Source organism: Leptonychotes weddellii, chromosome 8 (genome assembly GCF_054177405.1).
Source record: "Leptonychotes weddellii isolate Sample4059 chromosome 8, ASM5417740v2, whole genome shotgun sequence".
Classification (NCBI taxonomy): domain Eukaryota; kingdom Metazoa; phylum Chordata; class Mammalia; order Carnivora; family Phocidae; genus Leptonychotes; species Leptonychotes weddellii.
This window is the reverse complement of record NC_138376.1, coordinates 64,866,443-64,884,124: the sequence shown is the minus strand read 5'-3', so window position 1 is coordinate 64,884,124 and position 17,682 is coordinate 64,866,443. Positions and strand designations below refer to the sequence as shown.

The window sequence follows — 17,682 nt, the reverse complement described above, 5'->3', positions numbered from 1 at the left end:
CAAGGTTGGAAGTAATTGTCTTTGTCTTATTTGGGTTTTCTTTAATCCCTTACTTCAAAATTATACAGTAACTGGTGTTAATAAGCAAATATTCTGCTAAAGCACCTAATAGCCTGTCTCTTGTCTATTCCTAGACATGGCTCTGCAATTCTCTGCTCCTACACTTGCCCTAGGTAAGGAGCCCCTGTCTCTTTCAAAGACAGCGTTTCTCTATACTGCATCCATTTTCTACTAGATCATTCCCCAAAGCACAGTAAACATGCCATTAAAAAATCTCTTGAGGGGTCCCTGGGGGTACAGTTGGTTAAGTGTCTTCGTTTCTTCAGCTCAGGTCATGATCTTGGGGTCTTGAGATCAAGCCCCGAGTCAGGCTCTGAGCTCAGCGAGGAGTCTACTAGAGTTTCTCTCTCCCTCTGCCCCACCCTGTGCTCGTTTGCTCTAAAGTCTGTCTTAAAAAAAAAAACTCTCGATCCTGTGATCCCTCTTCTAGTTACTACTCTATTTTTCTGCTCTGTAACCTTTATAGTAAAAGTCAAGAATTTTCTAATCGTCCTCCCTTGCCTCTTTTAACCATCTTTTATTAGGAAAAAAAATTCATAGAAAAGCTAAAAGAACAGTCCAGTGATCCACTTAAAGTGAAAAACTGTTTTGCCATTTGTTTCATACGTATGTATTTTTAACTTTCAAAAAACATACACATGATTCATCTCCTAAGGTGGGTTTTCCTATATTGATACCATTATTCCACTTAAAATACCTAATTTAATATCCAGTCCATATTTAGATTTTCCCATTTGTTCCCCAAATGTCATTGCAATTGCAGCTTTTTTCCTCCCTAAAGCAGGATTCAATCAAAACAGCTAGACCTGTTATCTAACTGAATGTTTGTGATGTCATTAATTTAACCTTTTATATCAGTTTGAACTCCCTGTAATAACAAAGTTAGCTCTAATGTTTTTATTTAAACCTTTTGTGCAACAGTACAAGATAATGTTGTCTTCATTTACATTACACCATGTATGGCTTTCCCAGGACTAGTGGTAAGTTTGGACATTTGTTAGGTCATACATGTTCCCTAACAGACATTTCTGCACTACTGTTAACCACAAATGATTTCCACGTTGCTAAATCTAATCAACATTTGACCTTGAAACACTCTTCAGTTGGCTTGCAAGATACCACGCCTGCCTGATTTTCCTCATTTATTGGCTGCTCCTTCTTGGTCTATCTGGTTCTTCTATGTAACTGTCTTTTTTCCTTTTTCCCTGCTGCCCAGTCATTTTTCCAACTGTTAAAACATACATATGCCCCAGAGTTTGACCTTGGGCTCCTTGCCTCTTCTGTTCATACTCAGTTTGGTGATCACATCCAAGAGACATAAGATTACATTCACCTCTCTATGGAGGCAGAGGCTCTGCCTTTAACACATGGATTCCAAAGTGTCAAAAGCCTCTGTCTGTCCAGTTTCTTCCCATATGGTGATGTTTGTGTTTGCATATCATAAATTACTTAATTTCAAAGTTGACAGCTCTTTGTGCACATATTTATATGTATTTACTGCTCAGTAAGAAATCCTGGCATCTTTTAGATGAAGATGAGACGACATTTAGCTAAGAGTAATGCTGTTCTGGTAATTGTCTTTCTCAAAGCTCTGCAGGGCTAGATGCTTTCTGCTCTGGCATGCAGTTCTTTATTTCTGGTACCTTGGGATTTCCCTTTCTTTTTGAGCCCGGCAACATTCTGACAATTTGTTTTGGGGATATATTATGTTTTGGGAACAGGAAGAGGGGAAGGCAGCAGTTACCCATTAATGTCATCTCAGCCCATCATGTTGTCAGAAGACAAAGATACTCTATACTATATGATACGTCCTTCACACTCCAGAATTGAGGTTTAAGCTATCAAATTTCTTTATAATAAATTTTAAAATAGTTATACATTAAATTTGTCCTCAAAGCACACACAAAAGGCCTACAATTACATAGCACTAATGTTTGTGACCCAAGATAGTTTTTACTGAATTTGGATGTTTTCCTTGTGGTCATATTTGCATGGTAATTTTGGTAAGTTAGTGAATACTCTTAAAGATATGTCCCAGAATTCTCATGAGAGTAGAATATTAAATAATGAACTTGGGGGTATCTTTGTTTCATTGTCTTGATGAGTTCTTGTCATGGAAGAGATCCATCCAGATGTCATTTCATTTGGGTTTTACTTTTTCCTCATTTGGATTTTACAAGATTGAGATGTGATCTGTAAAGGTCTTAAAGGCTCTACAACTCCATGACAGGTCATCCTAAAGTAGAATATTTATTGCCTTTAAGCATAAAGCCAAAGAGCTTGGGATTTTTTAAGTTTTTAGAGTAAAAAAATGGGGCAGCAGAGGCGGTTTTAGAACCTATATAGTCACTAGGAGAAACAACCTGTAGGATATTTATCTTACTACACAATGTACTAAAGTAAGGAATGCCAGTCCAAGAAACTGGGGGAGCAGGAATGAGTGATATTAAATCAACTGTAACAAATTTTTACTCCTGGATAAAGGAATTTATTACCATTATAAACTATGTGTGCTCAAGAACAATTTATAATTTCGTAATGACGATGAAAATTACAGTGATAATGTGGGAGAAGTTTTAGTTACAATGTAAGCATGTCATTTGTTGGGTTCTAAAGTACTCCAAAGGTGTTTTGATATATTCCTGTTTGGGGTTAACAGTCTACTTTCTGATCAGACAGCACACAGGGATTACACATTTCTTGCCAACAGTCTTCTGGTGGTATGTAAATATGACTGGTCTCCTTTTTCTCTTAAGCTTTATGTGGTACTTCTGGCTTCATTCACTGGCTTTCTAGCAGCCTCCCCACGTTAGCCTTGCCACATGGTCAGTCTTCTGTTTGGTGGGTTTTATAAATCCTAAAAGTTCTAGTTCAGAAACAGCTCTAATAAACCGAGCACTAGAGGCTATGGCTAAGGAAATTTACCACTTTACATTTTTTGACAAAAAGAAGTTAAAATCTCAATGTTAAAACATCACTTGTTAAACTGAAGTATAGTTCAAATACATATGCTAAATTAAACCATAACCCTTACTGGAAAACATCAAATGTAATTAGAATCCACCTTCATTAAGACATGAATGGTAAAGTACCTAACACTTACCTAATTGATTTTTCATACACTATGAAAATTGCTTCCCCTTCAAATTCTAAAAGTACATAATCACCATAGAAAAATAGAGAATTGCAAAAATGACAGTTTTTGGACATTTTTGCTGAATTCTGGAGTATGACCTTGATGGAAGCTGTAGACCAAATATTTTAATTTGGTCTCATTTTAGATTAAATGCAGAATCAATACTTAGAAACAAGTTATTCTGGGATGGTATGGTTAATATTAGCAAGTAATAAGGTTGTTTGGAAAACATCTTTATAAATCTCTATTGTCTAGAGAAACTATAAACTTAATACTCTATGTATACTCAGACATTACACAACTGGTTTGTTAAAAGGATACTGGATAATTTCATTCCTTTCTTCTGAGGCTATAGAATTTGCATCCATTTTTTCAGCAGCTGTCACAACTGTTGCAAAAGCCTTTTGAGAGACAAGACAGAAGAAAATAAAAATCTCTACCACTGCCAAATATTTTTTATTGCACTTGCTGACTCTTGTACGAAGGCAGGTCAAGCACTGCCGCTGCTGATAGCTGGCATATTTTTTAAATATTACACCAAATTTCAGATTCTCAAAACTTTTCTTCTTAGACGGTGCCAGTTATGCATATTTTTAAATGGTGACATCTGTTAAATAAGGCCTTCAACAGAGTTAACTTTATAATACTCTTCTGAGGATGGAAAAGAAATTATTTATCTTAATAACTACACTCTCAACGTTGTCTTATGAAGTATTCCTTTACTTCCTGATTGCTAAATCTGTTGTATAGTTATTCTGATTTTTTTTTTTTTTTGTGATAAAGGAAATGCTAGTTAATAATACACCTTTATTTTGTGGAAAAACAGAACCAACCTAAACTGTTTAGCTTTTGCTTACTGTTAACTGTGGGGTTAGATCACATACTTATTTTGACCTGGCATGAATGCAGAATTGGCTTGGTTGAGGTGTGTGGAATTAGAGTGCAGGGGACTTGGAGTGATAGATACTGTGGAGCAGTTAGCTGCTTTTCTGGAGGGGATTTTACAGTATGAGGTGATTTATGCTTTCCAAACAAAAAAACAGGGCATTAAAAAAAAAAATGAAAGATGAGTTCTAAAGTCCCAAAAGTATAAAAACCCTGGAACTGTCATAGATGGTTAGACAAATAAACAGCTTACTCTGTTCCCCATGACCTACCTCTGACCAGTCCACAAGGTTGATGAGCCTGCTGCACTCTAGGTGCAGTTTATATGCAATGCAGATGTCTGGGGCGACATTTGGAATGCAGCCTTCTTCACTTTTCAGTGCTTCATTCTAAAAACAATAGTAAACTAAGATGACTACTTTTTAGAAATGATTAGGAACAAAAGCAGATATTAATGAACCCCCAAACTAAATTCAGTAAGCCAGTAAATGGAGTCTTTTTGGTTTCCTTTATTTAGTGAGCTACATTTACTCCCCAATAGTTATCTAGTTCTTGTTTAGGATTAGGTGTTCATCATAATCCCCTTAGCTTCTAGTCATTAGAGGAATACTCAGGATCAGAAGAAAAGCATATTTTTCATATTAATCCAATTACTAAATTTTTCATTTTAATCATACATTATTAATGTCTGAGACCCTAAATGCATTTCTGTTTCCATAAAAAGTTTATAGACTTCCTTGGGAATTTTTAGTAAAATGCCACTTCCAACATTTATAATTATAGCAATAATTACACTCTGTTAATACCAACACATCACTACCAGGGCTGTACGTTAGCTCTCAAAGAAAAGACTATGTTGTCAATCGCTGCAGATCCTAACTAACCCCTACGAAAACAATCAGGTTGGTTGGTTGGTTTTAAAGATTTATTTATTTGGGGGAGGTGGGCAGTTGGAGAGAAATCCTCAAGGAGACTCTGCACGGAGCGTGGAGCCCAACACAGGGCTCAATCTCACGACCCTGAGATCACGACCTGAGAGGAAACCAAGAGTTGGAGCTTCACCAACTGAGCCACCCAGGTGCCCCAACAATCAGTGTTTTTTTAATTTATTCGAAATCCATGGTTCTTACTGAGAAAGTGTCTCACACATACATACGCACGGAGATTGTAACATATCCTCCCAAAGACTCCTAAAATCATACCAGATCTCTTCTGTGACCTACTCATTAAAGAGAAAAATTTAAATTTGTGGTTTATATAATAAAAATACTTCGTGCTTTAAATACGAAATTATTCAAGCTCTCCACTACCACCATCCTTGAAAACCATTGATTTATATCTTCCTACTCAGTATTCTCTTGTAATACTTAGCATGCTAGCTTGAGTGCCATTTTGGAACAGGAAACCGGGACACTGGAACATTCTTCATAGATTTTATGGAGTCTAAAGAATTTTTTTAAAAAACCTGAAAGAGGTATAATCCTGCGCTACCAACTCCCCACTAGTTAGGACTGCAAATTTACAGAATTTTTGTGGCAAATAAAGCCTGGGGTCTGAACTAAACTTCCAGAGTAAGGAATCTGCTTTTTACCTTGAGATAATAATAAGGATTGTTGAGTGCAGTGTGGAGGGCGATTCTTGGAGCAGCGTTTAGGTGTTCGCGCAGGATGTGGGCGGCACTGAAGTACACCACCTCGTGCAGAGGCTGTGTCTCTGGAGGCAGAAGATACTCTCTGAAACAGCCAAAGCGAGGTATTCACTTTTAGATAAGCACAGGTTTATTTTCAGTATAACATTTTTGTCAATCCTCTGTGGAAGGTAGAGCAATGAACTCAAAAAGCAAAATCAATAACCAAAACAAACAAATGAAACCAAAGCCAAATAGAATAGTACAGGTTCACTGAGAATTTTACCTCTAACATATAATTTTTAAAATTTTCATATTCACTTGAGTTTAAGAAACTGTATTTCAGTTCTGATTTAAACCTTTAGGAACAAATAAATGTACCTATGTTACATTTCTGCTCAAAACCTTAAAGGCAGAATTTCTTACAATATTAATGAATACTTTCTTAAAGTAATTATTTAGAAAACTGAGATAGCCACATTCCTTACCACAGCAGACATTTAACTCTTTTTTTTTTTTTTTAAGATTTTATTTATTTATTTGACAGAGACAGAGATAGCGAGAGCAGGAACACAAGCAGCGGGAGTGGGAGAGGGAGAAGCAGGCTTCCCGCCGAGCAGGGAGCCTGACACGGGGCTCGATCCCAGGACCCTGGGATCATGACCTGAGCCGAAGGCAGACGCTTAACGACTGAGCCACCCAGGCACCCAGACATTTAACTCTTAACAATGTGTTTAAACACAGGCCTCAGACCTGGGATTAAGAATTTAGGAAATTCTTTTTGGATCACAGAAAATGTTTTAATTGATATGTTTCATAGAAATGATACCTGGAAGGTTTTTGTATGTTAGAATTAACATTTTACTTTAAGAAGGCAGAAAAGGCTAAGTTTTAGCTTCAGAATATTGGAAAACAAATTGTTCATCATTAAAATTTCAGTTAGACAAACCACTATAACTTGGGTTTTTTTCTCCTATTTATGAGTGAGGTGACAACCTAATTTTAATGAAATCTGAACTTAGGAAAAAAGCATGAGAAAGTTCACAGTGGCTTTGAGGAAGAGAGGTAGTGGAGAGGGTATTAACCCTGTACATCTCCCCATCTCAAGAGAACTCCTGGCCCCCTGCTCCTTCCCCAGAGTTAAGCAGAGTAAAACCATTCACAAAGCATTCGGTTATGACTCGGCCCTAAGGATCAGCATTCCATACCTTAAGTACTGCTAACCTCTTACTCAAAAGTATGTTAATTTAGCTGTAGCCTCTGGCATGGGTTTTGTAACAGCAACTGCCTCCCTAGCCAGCTAGTTACCCATTTGTAATTTGACCATAAACTCTTCCTACCAACCTCAGGCTGTTTGTCTCCAGTCATTATAATGACTGTCATTAAAAGACCCTGTTGAAGTCCTGCTATGTAATAAGGACTGGCAATCAAACAAGGTAAGCAGACACAGTCAATTTCAGAAAAATTACCTCACATTTGTACTCTTCTCCCTTTTTAACATCTTTATATTTAATGTTTAGAAATTCAGATAATTACCGAGGCAAAAGGCCTTTTTGGATATCCTCGAAGAACCTTCATCAGAGGCAAAATAAAATATTTGCCTGTATTTTGTTCACACTGGGCTGCTACATTGGTTGACAAAACATCATACATGAGAATTTTTGTCCAACTGCAAGAAGAAATGAGCCCAGCACTAGAGCACTGCATGGTGCTCATTTTGGATTCAGATCAGAGTTCACAAACAAAAGAGAAGTGGTTTTGAGGGAGTGGGTAGGGACCACTTAGTATCAACAAGGGCTAAAATAGTAATGTAGAAAGTAGCACTTTTATTCTCCATTCTCAGGAGTTTCATCAAGTGCTGCTCATGGTAAACTAGGAACCCTGTCTCTTGGAGTCTATTGCTTATATTTATCTTTAACAAACGTCTTTTCTCCAGGACTCCAAGCTCTGTTCAAACATCTGTGATGTGGCCCCCTTGGACAAAGTATGGAGAAATGGAGAGGGACTTGTGCTGGTCGTCAGCAGACCAGGACTGTGTGACTTTCCATGAGTCCTAGCTTCACTCTGGGTTTTAGCGGCCACATGACTCCTTAGGTCTCTTTTAGCTCTAACATGCTACAGTCCTAATCTCTTCCTGCCTGGGATATTCAATCTTGATAAAGACAGTAAATCCTGGTATGGAGAACATTGTGATTTCACAACACAGCACAATTCAGTCATACCTTTATTTCAGTAACTTCTCAGAGAGGTAAAACACAATTAGGAATGGTTGTTTGATTTCAGAGCCTGTAACTTGGGATTTGTGGGAATTCAGAAAGGAACCTGACATTTGGCCTATAAGTTATGCTAAAATACACTATAATTTTTTTCAGCAATAGCAATGGTCACAATTTGGTAAAAGAAAGGAGTCAGATACTTGGGGCAAGAAACCATCAGAACAGGAAAGCCCAGTAGGGCAAGGTTAACTGTATGAGTTCTAAAAGGTCAATTCTGGCCAGTAGGTCAGGTCAGTTCAGTATTGCATTGCATCACTTGTAACATGACACATTTCTCACGTTAACCTTCCTTTTGTCACACTTGGTTGATCATCTGGACTTCCTTCATGACATTAGTAATTTCTCCCCAGTGATTAGGAACAATGACCCTGCTCCCACACTGTGCTGGAAAATGGAACTTTTCACTTTTAAGAGGATAGGTAATTTATCAGGAAACTACTGTCTTCAGTGACTGAGCTGTTCTTTTCAGTACTTGATTATATTCAGTGCCTAGCCTGCTGTTTGAACTGTTAAAAAAAACAAGAAGCAATGATATCTAAGTTTTTTCCTATTTTTTAATTATTAAATCATTTTATTTTTCACATTTCTCTTTTTTTTTTTTCCCCTATAGCATGTCCCAACTGCCTGAAAGGCAGCTTTTAGGTGGGTTATTTCATACACCTACATAAAACCGGCTTTTGGGAAATCCGTGAATTAGAATGACTTGGGTTTCCCAAAAAGGAATCATCTTAAAATACAGGCAGAGCTAATGGACTTCTAAATTACTATGAGTACGTTTCTCAACATGAATTTAGTGCTGATAATAAGTTACACTGGTATTCTTTAGAATTAGAAGTCCTCTACTCTGGATAAAAGAGGGCATCACAGCTAGCCTGCTCTGTCTTCTGGGCTTGGCCCAGATCCAGCATACTCCCAGCAAAGACAAAGCAAGGATAAAGTGCAACGCAAACACTCTTAGAAACGGGAAAAAACACTCACTTTCTGTTTTCACCCCCATCCCACCCCCCACTCCAGCCTAATGAACTAGATCAAATTTAAATCTGTGTTCTTGAACTGGCAGTAAAGGACTGAGCTAGTCATTTGATCAGACATCTTAATAAGGATGAAAAATGAATCAAAATTACAATTCTAAGCTGGATGGAGGGACCTGAAAAGCATAAAGCCCAAGCTAGGAGAAAGTGCCCTGGACTGGCTATGGACAGCTGTCACCCCAATGTTGTTGAGAAAACAGCCTGATTTGTAACTTTTTAAGAGCAACAGACTCACCTCACCAGACTGTCAATGAAGTTGACAACTTTTTCTCTCAGTACTTCAAACCTGGTCTGCTTCTTACTTGTTCTTCTTAATTCCTTCATTTCCAATAAGGACTATGGATGAAAGAACATATTTTTTTCTGGTGATTCTGCAACAGAAAACTCTTCACAGGGGAGTGCTGGGTCCCTACACAGAATGTGTAGAGTAAGAACCAGATCAAAATGGGTTGTTTATTTTTTACTTTTAAGGTCTAGAAAGAATCTCTACAGAGTATCTTGCTTCAAATATATATCAAGTGGATTTTCAGGGAAAGAGAAAAAGGACACCTCACTTTATTACTATCATGGTAGAGTGCCCACAATCCGTAACCCATTACTTCAGTTAAGAAAAAGACTTAAAAGAAAAAAAAAAAAAAAACACACCTTAGCCTTTGGCCATCTAAACAGAATAAATTCATTGTGTTCTGTCTTGCTTTGAAAGTTTACTCTACATTTATCATAACTTGGTATCATGATACAAAGAAGGATCTTTACTTTGACAACCAAGATCCTAAAGTTAGAATTATCTGAAAAAGATTATGTTGGATGTACTGTGGCTCAGTTTCTGCTCTCTATACTGAATATGCATTAAAAAAATCAAGAAAAGTATCTAAAATTAATGGGTTAGGCTCTTTTGGATTTCTCTGTTTGATCCAAAAACAAATACATCAGATAAATAATCAGGTTCCTTTTTGCAACAGTGTCCCCAGTTTTTCCTTACTAGTAGTTTATTCTCTTTTTCTCTCTGTTCCTTTTAGCCAAAGGAACAGTTTCTACCTATGTTGGCTAGTATAGACTTCATAAATACAGAATGAGGATGGCAATGGATCAGATAAACAGGATGTTCAATTTATAAGTGAGTTACAAAATCTGCTTTGTTCCTGATGGTGGTTTAAAAATAAAAACAAAAACATTTAGGCAGAGCTAATCTAGAGCACGCACTGGAAAAAAGGAGTGGCAGGATGCAGTTGGAAGGAAAAGTTACCTTCTGCAGATGATAGAGGTCCGTCTTCTGAAGCCCCTTTGACTGTGACCCAGAAGTATCTTCTTCTTCTTTGGCTTCTAATTTTTAATAAAAAAACAATATACAGCAACTAAGGTAAATCCATTCAAGTCAAAGAGAAGAAGTATTCCTACTACTCCAAGGGAAATAAAAGTTTCATCTATTTTTTTTTTTCAATGTGGCAAGGGATCAAGTTTCCATCAAATAAATGATTTCTCCCAGAAGCTGAAGGTAAATAAATACTACATAAATTATGCTGCAGAGATGGCTTCAAAAAACCAGCTACTGGATTTTAAAAACATGACCACAATGCAAGCAAAACAAAATACAAACATATAAAACCCCACAAGCCAAGAGCAAAAAGCTACAAATCTTTGTGCTGTTATAAATAGCATTTTAAAAACAAATTTAAACTGTATTCCTTTGAGTATGCCAAGACCATAAACAACACAAACCTACACCCTGGCAAACCTGGCCTCAACCTTCCAATTCACTATTTTTGACACAAGGCTGTTTGAGTATGAAAAAGGTAGTGTGTAAAAGGTTTGAAATAATCTACTGAAACAAAGTACACCATAGTTCTTTAGCAAAGGGAATAGAAAACCATATCTGGTAAAAGGTGTAGTTGTGCTTCTAGAGCGCATGAGGCTACCCTTTCCTAGGAAAGGCAGGTTTTAGGAACCTCATATTGACATGGCTTATTTGGACTAAATCTAAGACAAGAGGATGCAGCTGTAGAATCTGCATCGTTCTCAATAAATTTCTTCACTATGGATAATTTTTGGTTCAAGAAAGATATAACTTAAGATTAAATTATCTAGTAAATTCTTTGCCCCATTTTATTAACACATAGCAGAGCCTTAAAAATAAATCTGATATATGAAACTCTGACCTAATCAACCCTCCAAATGTAATTTTAAACCCAGATTGTAAAATGTAGTTAAGCGTTAAGGAACCAGAAATAGCATATAGTCAAATATTTGTACTTGTCCAATGTGGGGGTTTAATTTCACTTTTTTATTAACTGTGTGTCATTTTGAGAATAGAGAAATACAGATATTTCTTCAAGACACTGGTTTTGTCCCAACTTCAAAGTTCTTTACCTTTCGAATGTTAATGATCTTAATCTCCAACCTTCCCATTTCTAAAAGCTGCATTCCTTTATTATTTAGCACATCACAGAATTTGTTTCACCAGCTTGTTAATTTATTATAATATCTAAGGTTTTATTTTACAAAAATCTGAGTCCAATTTTGTAAAAGACTGAAATTTACCTAATTTACTTATATAAGTCTTTTACCTAATTTATGTCCTTAAGGGTGTCCCCTCACTGTCTCAGTGACCACAGTTAAGAGGCATTTAAATTATCGGGGCAACTGGGACGCCTGGGTGGCTCAGTCAGTTAAGTGTCTGCCTTCGGCTCAGGTCATGATCCCAGGGTCCTGGGATCGAGTCCCACATCGGGCTCCCTGCTCTGTGGGGAGCCTGCTTCTCCCTCTGCCTCTGCTTCTCTCTCTCTCTGTCTCTCATGAATAAATAAATAAAATCTTAAAAAAAAAAAAAAAATTATCGGGGCAACTGAGTGGCTCAGTCCTTAAGTGTCTGCCTTCGGCTCACGTCATGGTCCCAGGGTCCTGGGATCGAGTCCTACATCGGGCTCCCTGCTCCACAGGAAGCCTGCTTCTCCCTCCCCCACTCCCCCTGCTTGTGTTCCCTCTCTCACTGTGTCTCTCTCTGTCAAATAAATAAATAAAATCTTTTTTTTTTTAAAGAGGCATTTAAATTATGAATGAGAGAAAAATCAACAATGAGCTGGCTTGAGAGGTGGGCTCTAGCCTGAGTGCTAGCACTAGCTACCTGTGGGATCTAGAGCAAGTTACATTCTCTTCTTGGGCTTTAGTTTCTGTTTGTAAATGAACTACATGATTTCTATGATACTGATTTCTAGTTCTTTAAAATTTTATGACTTAAAAAATGGTTCAGCTCAAGCTGTAGTGCAAAAGAGCATGCCTACAAATAACCTGAAGCAAACCCTCTTACTACTGTACTAACTCATTCTGGCTAACTCATGTCACTCCAGGCAAGCAAACTGTCTCTTCATCTTCCACTAAGCACTCATCAGGTACCTAGCATTGCAGCTGTGGAGAGATATGGAGGGATTTCAGCAAAAGCATTTGCCTTTAATGTAAAGGATTTTCAAGATGAACACTTGCCAAACACAGAAAGGACTGATACAGACATTCCAAGTGAAATATTTTCACCATGCCATGTCCCATCTATGTGCTTACATACCAAGCTGCCTCTTTCCCCCAACCTCCCAAACTACAATTTCCCTAAATAGGGGGAAATAAAGGGTGCACACTCGTTTTGTTTTCCCAAAAGAATGCCATACTTTAGTGCTAGAACAAGAGCAAGAGAAGAGCCCATGAAAAGTGAATGATCAGCATCAATCCATAGTGCCTTAGAAAACAGAACATGGCTACCTATACACAATCAGGCTACCCCTGCACTCAGGCAAAAATCAAGGAAAGTGTTAAGACTCCAACACTGGGGAATGCCAGGCTGCCTCAGTTCATTCCAGGTTTTATAAATCCGATTACAGCCAACCTCATGCATATTTTGGTAATCAGCATACCAATGAGTCTCACTGCTGTGAAAGTGGTTCACAGCTATTAATTTTTCAGGCTTACAAATGATTTATGCAGTGTTTTTGAAATCTATAAAGAACTTGATGAAATACTTAAGAAAAAACATGTAAAAGGAGTCCTTAATTATGATGCCCTGCTACTCTCTCCAACCTTTTCATTTCTTGTTGCCTTTTTGTTTTTAAAGATAAGTCCTCTAAACTGTCCATCTGGGAGAACAATTTTTTTTCTTGCCCATTTGAGGATTTTCACTGTTTAAACCAAATCTGGAAGAGAACCATTCATCTTATTTGTGATGGTCAAGATACTATATTCTGAGGGTTGGTATGCTGACTGACCATGAACTACTTTATCTCTTCATCTCTGAAACATCAGAAAGTGGGATTTTCCATGTTATTTTATTTAAATAACTGTCATAGCCAGTAGAATTGGCAAGATATTATATTCTCACCATCAAGACTCTGTAACTGGGCCAGAAACTCCTCTATTCTCTTTGCTGTGCTCTCAAGCTGCTTTTCAGAAGAGGACTTAAAAACCTGGAAACATTTCTGAAGAATGGTCATCAGTTCATCCTTTGCCAACATCCTAGAACAGAATCAGTGACAGAAGATATACTGTAACTGGAAAATTAATATACTTAAAAAAACACTGTCTGCATATTAAATGTTTCTGGTCCGATGAAGATGGTATAAACTCTTCACTAGTAGCTACCAAATTTGGGGGAAGAGATCTTCTTCAACATATGTGACATTTCAAAAGTATTCAGAAAAGTTCTCATGATGAAGCTCAACTTAGAAAATGTACAGAGCTCCAAAACGTACAGAGCTCTGTGCTCACAGCCTGACGGCAGCACGTACACTATGTTTGTAATACAGAGCAAGCTACTAAACCCCTCTGACCCTTGGTTTCCTTGTCTATAAAATGGAAATAAGAATTCACATATCTCACAGGTTGGACGGAGGCTTAAAAATTAAATGAGAAGATGCATTTGAAGACTCTAGCACAGCGCTTAAAACCCAGTAGGCGTTTAAGGTTAGTGTCCCTTTCCTTCAGATCTAAATATGAGACAGAATGTCTGCTGAGGATCTAACACAAAGGCTAAACAAAAGCTTGTTTGAAAGCATCAAAAAAAAAAAAATCACAATCATTTCTCTAATTATTACCGTTTTAGCTATGTTTTACATCTTCTATGGGGCTTTATGAACATCAGTCAGTAAACCCACTGAACTTTAAAAGAGGTAAGCAATTCTCCATGTTTTATATAGCACAGGTGGAAGGGTTGTATAACTCATTCAAGGCCACAGAGGAGATCTTTGTTAGAAATGGAAAGAACACAGATCTTCTTTTTTTTTTTAAAGATTTTATTTATTTATTTGACAGAGAGAGACACAGCGAGAGAAGGAACACAAGCAGGGGGAGTGGGAGAGGGAGAAGCAGGCTCCCTGCAGAGCAGGGAGCCCGATGCGGGACTCGATCCCAGGACCCTGGGATCATGACCTGAGCTGAAGGCAGTCGCTTAACCAACTGAGCCACCCAGGTGCCCAAGAACACAGACCTTCTAAAATTAGGATCCTGTTCTCAGAACCATTACTTATAGGATCTCTCCACTAAGATCATATCCAGTAACAGAATGAAATGGAATCAGGTCAATATTAGTAATTACTAAGTGCCATGACACAAGTATGAAAATTATTCTCAGCAAATGGACCTACGTAATGAAGACTATGATGATTTTAAGTTCTTATATTAGTCATGAAGGAACACTCAGACAAATCCAGAATGTGGGCCATTCTGCAAGATAACCATCTTAGGTTTGACATTTTTCATAATAAAAAATCTGGGGAAAATGCTAATTATTACTAAGTTAGCTAAAAGCTATAAAGCTAAGTAGACTGAGACTACTGAGAAATTAAGCTGGTTACTTCAACTAAAATTTAAACCCAAACCTAAAAATTAAAAAAAATGTCAAACAGCCAGTAAATAGGGAAACTGGTAGGTAGGGGTGGACAAAAGTAAACTTTTGCCTAGTTTTACGAAAAAGTATAAAATCTTCTCTTCCTCCTTCCACAACAATAAAGTATCTATCCAAAGTATTAGTAATCTATCTGGGAATGAAAGGCAACTAATAGGTCAAAGAAAACTAAGCCAACACATTTAATTCTTGATTACATTTGACATTATTTAAAATGTCTGGCTTTCTATTGCCCAGATGGAGTTAAACTGTTGAGAGTTAACACAAAGTCAGATACATCTGAACAATCGGTTATACCTAACCTTTAGCCCTACTCAGATAGCCAAGATCAGCATTTCCCAGGTCCAAGGACTCCCTGGCACGGGCCTGCTGGGAGGGGCAGAAGCTGAGGCGGAACTCACTCACACGGGCAGCACCCACAGAACCAGTGGCCCAGGCTGCAGGCAGCCACACCTGGCATGTTTGCAGCTTAGAAAACTGAGTCTCCAGGTAGGCACAGCCCAGCCTATTACTCACTTTCAGGGCGCAAGAAAAAATGGCATTCTGTCATGTAATTTTGAAATCAAACTTTATAGTCATAACTTTTAACATGGCATTTGCTTGGATGGGGTAGATCCTTCACTTCAGATGTAAACTTCTAGGAATTCAGAGAGTTACTACTCTTTTTATTATTATTAGCCAAAGATGATGTTCTTGTAGTTTCTGGAGTAGCACAAGATCTTACACTTTCCCAAGTACTCTCTGGTTTAATATAAAACAAGACTTGAAGTAAGGCTAGTTAGAGCTAATAATGTGATCAACACAATAAAGTCATTAAAGTTTTTCAATTAAATTATACATACACAGAATTAACATATACCTGCTATCATCACTATTATCTAACATCATTCTAGAGTCTAACTGCTACAACAAATTAAGAAAAAAAAAGTGGTACAAAAATTAGAAAGGAAGGTGAAATTTATTATTTACATATGATGTGACTGTAAGGTTAGGAAATCTAGAAGACCTGCGTAAGTATTAAAGAGTGTGAAGGATGCGTCGATGTAAGACATGTAGACACATACACCTGTGTTAATGTCTTACACGTACATGGAATCCATCTTATATTAAACTATGTAATGGATAAGATCATGTTCAAAATGACAACAAAAACTATAGAAAACACAGCAATATACTTTACAACAAATACATAAGACATCAAAAAATGAAAGCCCTGAATAAATGGACATTTTTAAGTTCTAAACCTCAATACTGTACAAATTCATTCCAAATTAATCTATACCTTTAACACTTTTTGAAACAAAATTCCAGAGGGTATTTGTTTAAAACCCAATAAAATTATTCCAAAACTTATCTGGAAAAATAATCATTCCTAAAAAAGGGGAACAATGTGTATATACTTGAGTGTGTGTAGCAGGGCTATGAATATACCAAAAGGTGTAAGATACAGCGATTAAAACCAGACGGTACTTTACAGGAATGGACAGGCAATAGTGAAAATAAGAGTTATAAAGAGCTTGAGGAATATTTGGGAATTTGATCCCATAGCATTTCTACTCAATGGGGAAGAGATGGGATGTACTAGAAATAACTAGTTTGAAAAAAAGAGATTACTACAGAATAAAAATGCGAGTATGACATGGGGTTGGGGAAAGAACTAGCCCATCAATCATAAGATACTAGAAGAAAAGAAAGATATTTAAGCCTGGTAATATCTAGCATCAGCAAGAGTATGGGGAAACCAATACTGACATATTTTTGGCACAAGCATACCTTGGAAAAATACTGTTCTTTTAGACCCAGAAAGCCTGTATGCATTTATTTTGTGGAAATAATTATACAAATGTACCAAACCATTCACCCCTGGTGACTACTGTTAACAGTGAAGAATAAGAAAGGACCTAAATACATATCAAACCAGGAGCTGATTAAATAAAATATTATATTTTCAAAATAGGGGATATTATGTAGCTGTGATAAACAATGAAGTGATACTAGTGATGAAGGCTAACATTTATATGCACACACATGTGCTTTGGTGGCATTTGATCTTTACTACACTGTATGATGTAGTTACTATTATTATTCCCACGTTAAGAAATAAGGAAATGGAGAAACAAAATTCAAGTCACTTGTCTAGAGTCTGTTAACTGACAAATTACCAAATTGATCTGAACCAAGTCTGGCTTGGCATCCATGTACTGCATCTCAAGATACAGTGTCCATGGTAGAATATTTAGGTGCAAAACAAATAACTACCACAACAAAAACCAACCAAATTCCACAAAAATCCAAATTGTGGAACATCATATATAGTATGATTTAATACCTGTTTGTGCCTGGAAAAAAATCTGAAAGTGCAAATTGCTAACAGTAAATGACAGCCTTCAAAGTTATAGAACACAAATGGTAATATCAGAAAAGCACTGTTTTCATTTAGATTATTATTAGAATGACTCCAACAAGCACTTTGAAAAAACCAAACCAAACCAAACTGAACAAAACTAAAAACTAAAAAAATGAAAATTTATCCCCAAAAGTTTAATATATAGTAGCACCCCAAATAGAAAATTAAGGATTGAGTCTAGCCACTAGACTAGCATTTTTCAAACTGAATTTTCAAAATGGGTTTCAATTATTAAGTCATAAAACCATTCCTTCCTTCCATCCTTCCTCCCTCCCTCCCTCTCTCCTTCCTTCCTTTTTTCTTTCTTTTTCTTTCAGTGAACACTTATTAAATGCCTACTACATACCAGCACTGTTCTAGGCATTTGGGGTACATCTCA

The 17,682-nt window shown here is 37.0% G+C and overlaps 1 protein-coding gene across 4 annotated transcripts in view; it reads right to left on the bottom strand.

The window, feature by feature from the left end:
* Positions 1 to 2,525: 2,525 nt before the first annotated feature.
* The window catches only part of ORC3 (origin recognition complex subunit 3), a 60,212-nt gene continuing 45,055 nt past the window's right edge, over positions 2,526 to 17,682 (bottom strand). For all 4 annotated transcript variants that reach the window (XM_081828617.1, XM_081828619.1, XM_081828620.1 and 1 more), the window contains 7 exons: positions 13,376 to 13,509; positions 10,262 to 10,338; positions 9,251 to 9,351; positions 5,673 to 5,814; positions 4,354 to 4,470; positions 3,518 to 3,597; positions 2,526 to 2,958 (listed from right to left, as the gene is read on the bottom strand). In XM_081828617.1, coding sequence (XP_081684743.1) covers positions 2,853 to 2,958; positions 3,518 to 3,597; positions 4,354 to 4,470; positions 5,673 to 5,814; positions 9,251 to 9,351; positions 10,262 to 10,338; positions 13,376 to 13,509 — 757 coding nt within the window. In that variant the 3' untranslated portion in view covers positions 2,526 to 2,852. The remainder of the gene's footprint in view (positions 2,959 to 3,517; positions 3,598 to 4,353; positions 4,471 to 5,672; positions 5,815 to 9,250; positions 9,352 to 10,261; positions 10,339 to 13,375; positions 13,510 to 17,682) is intronic.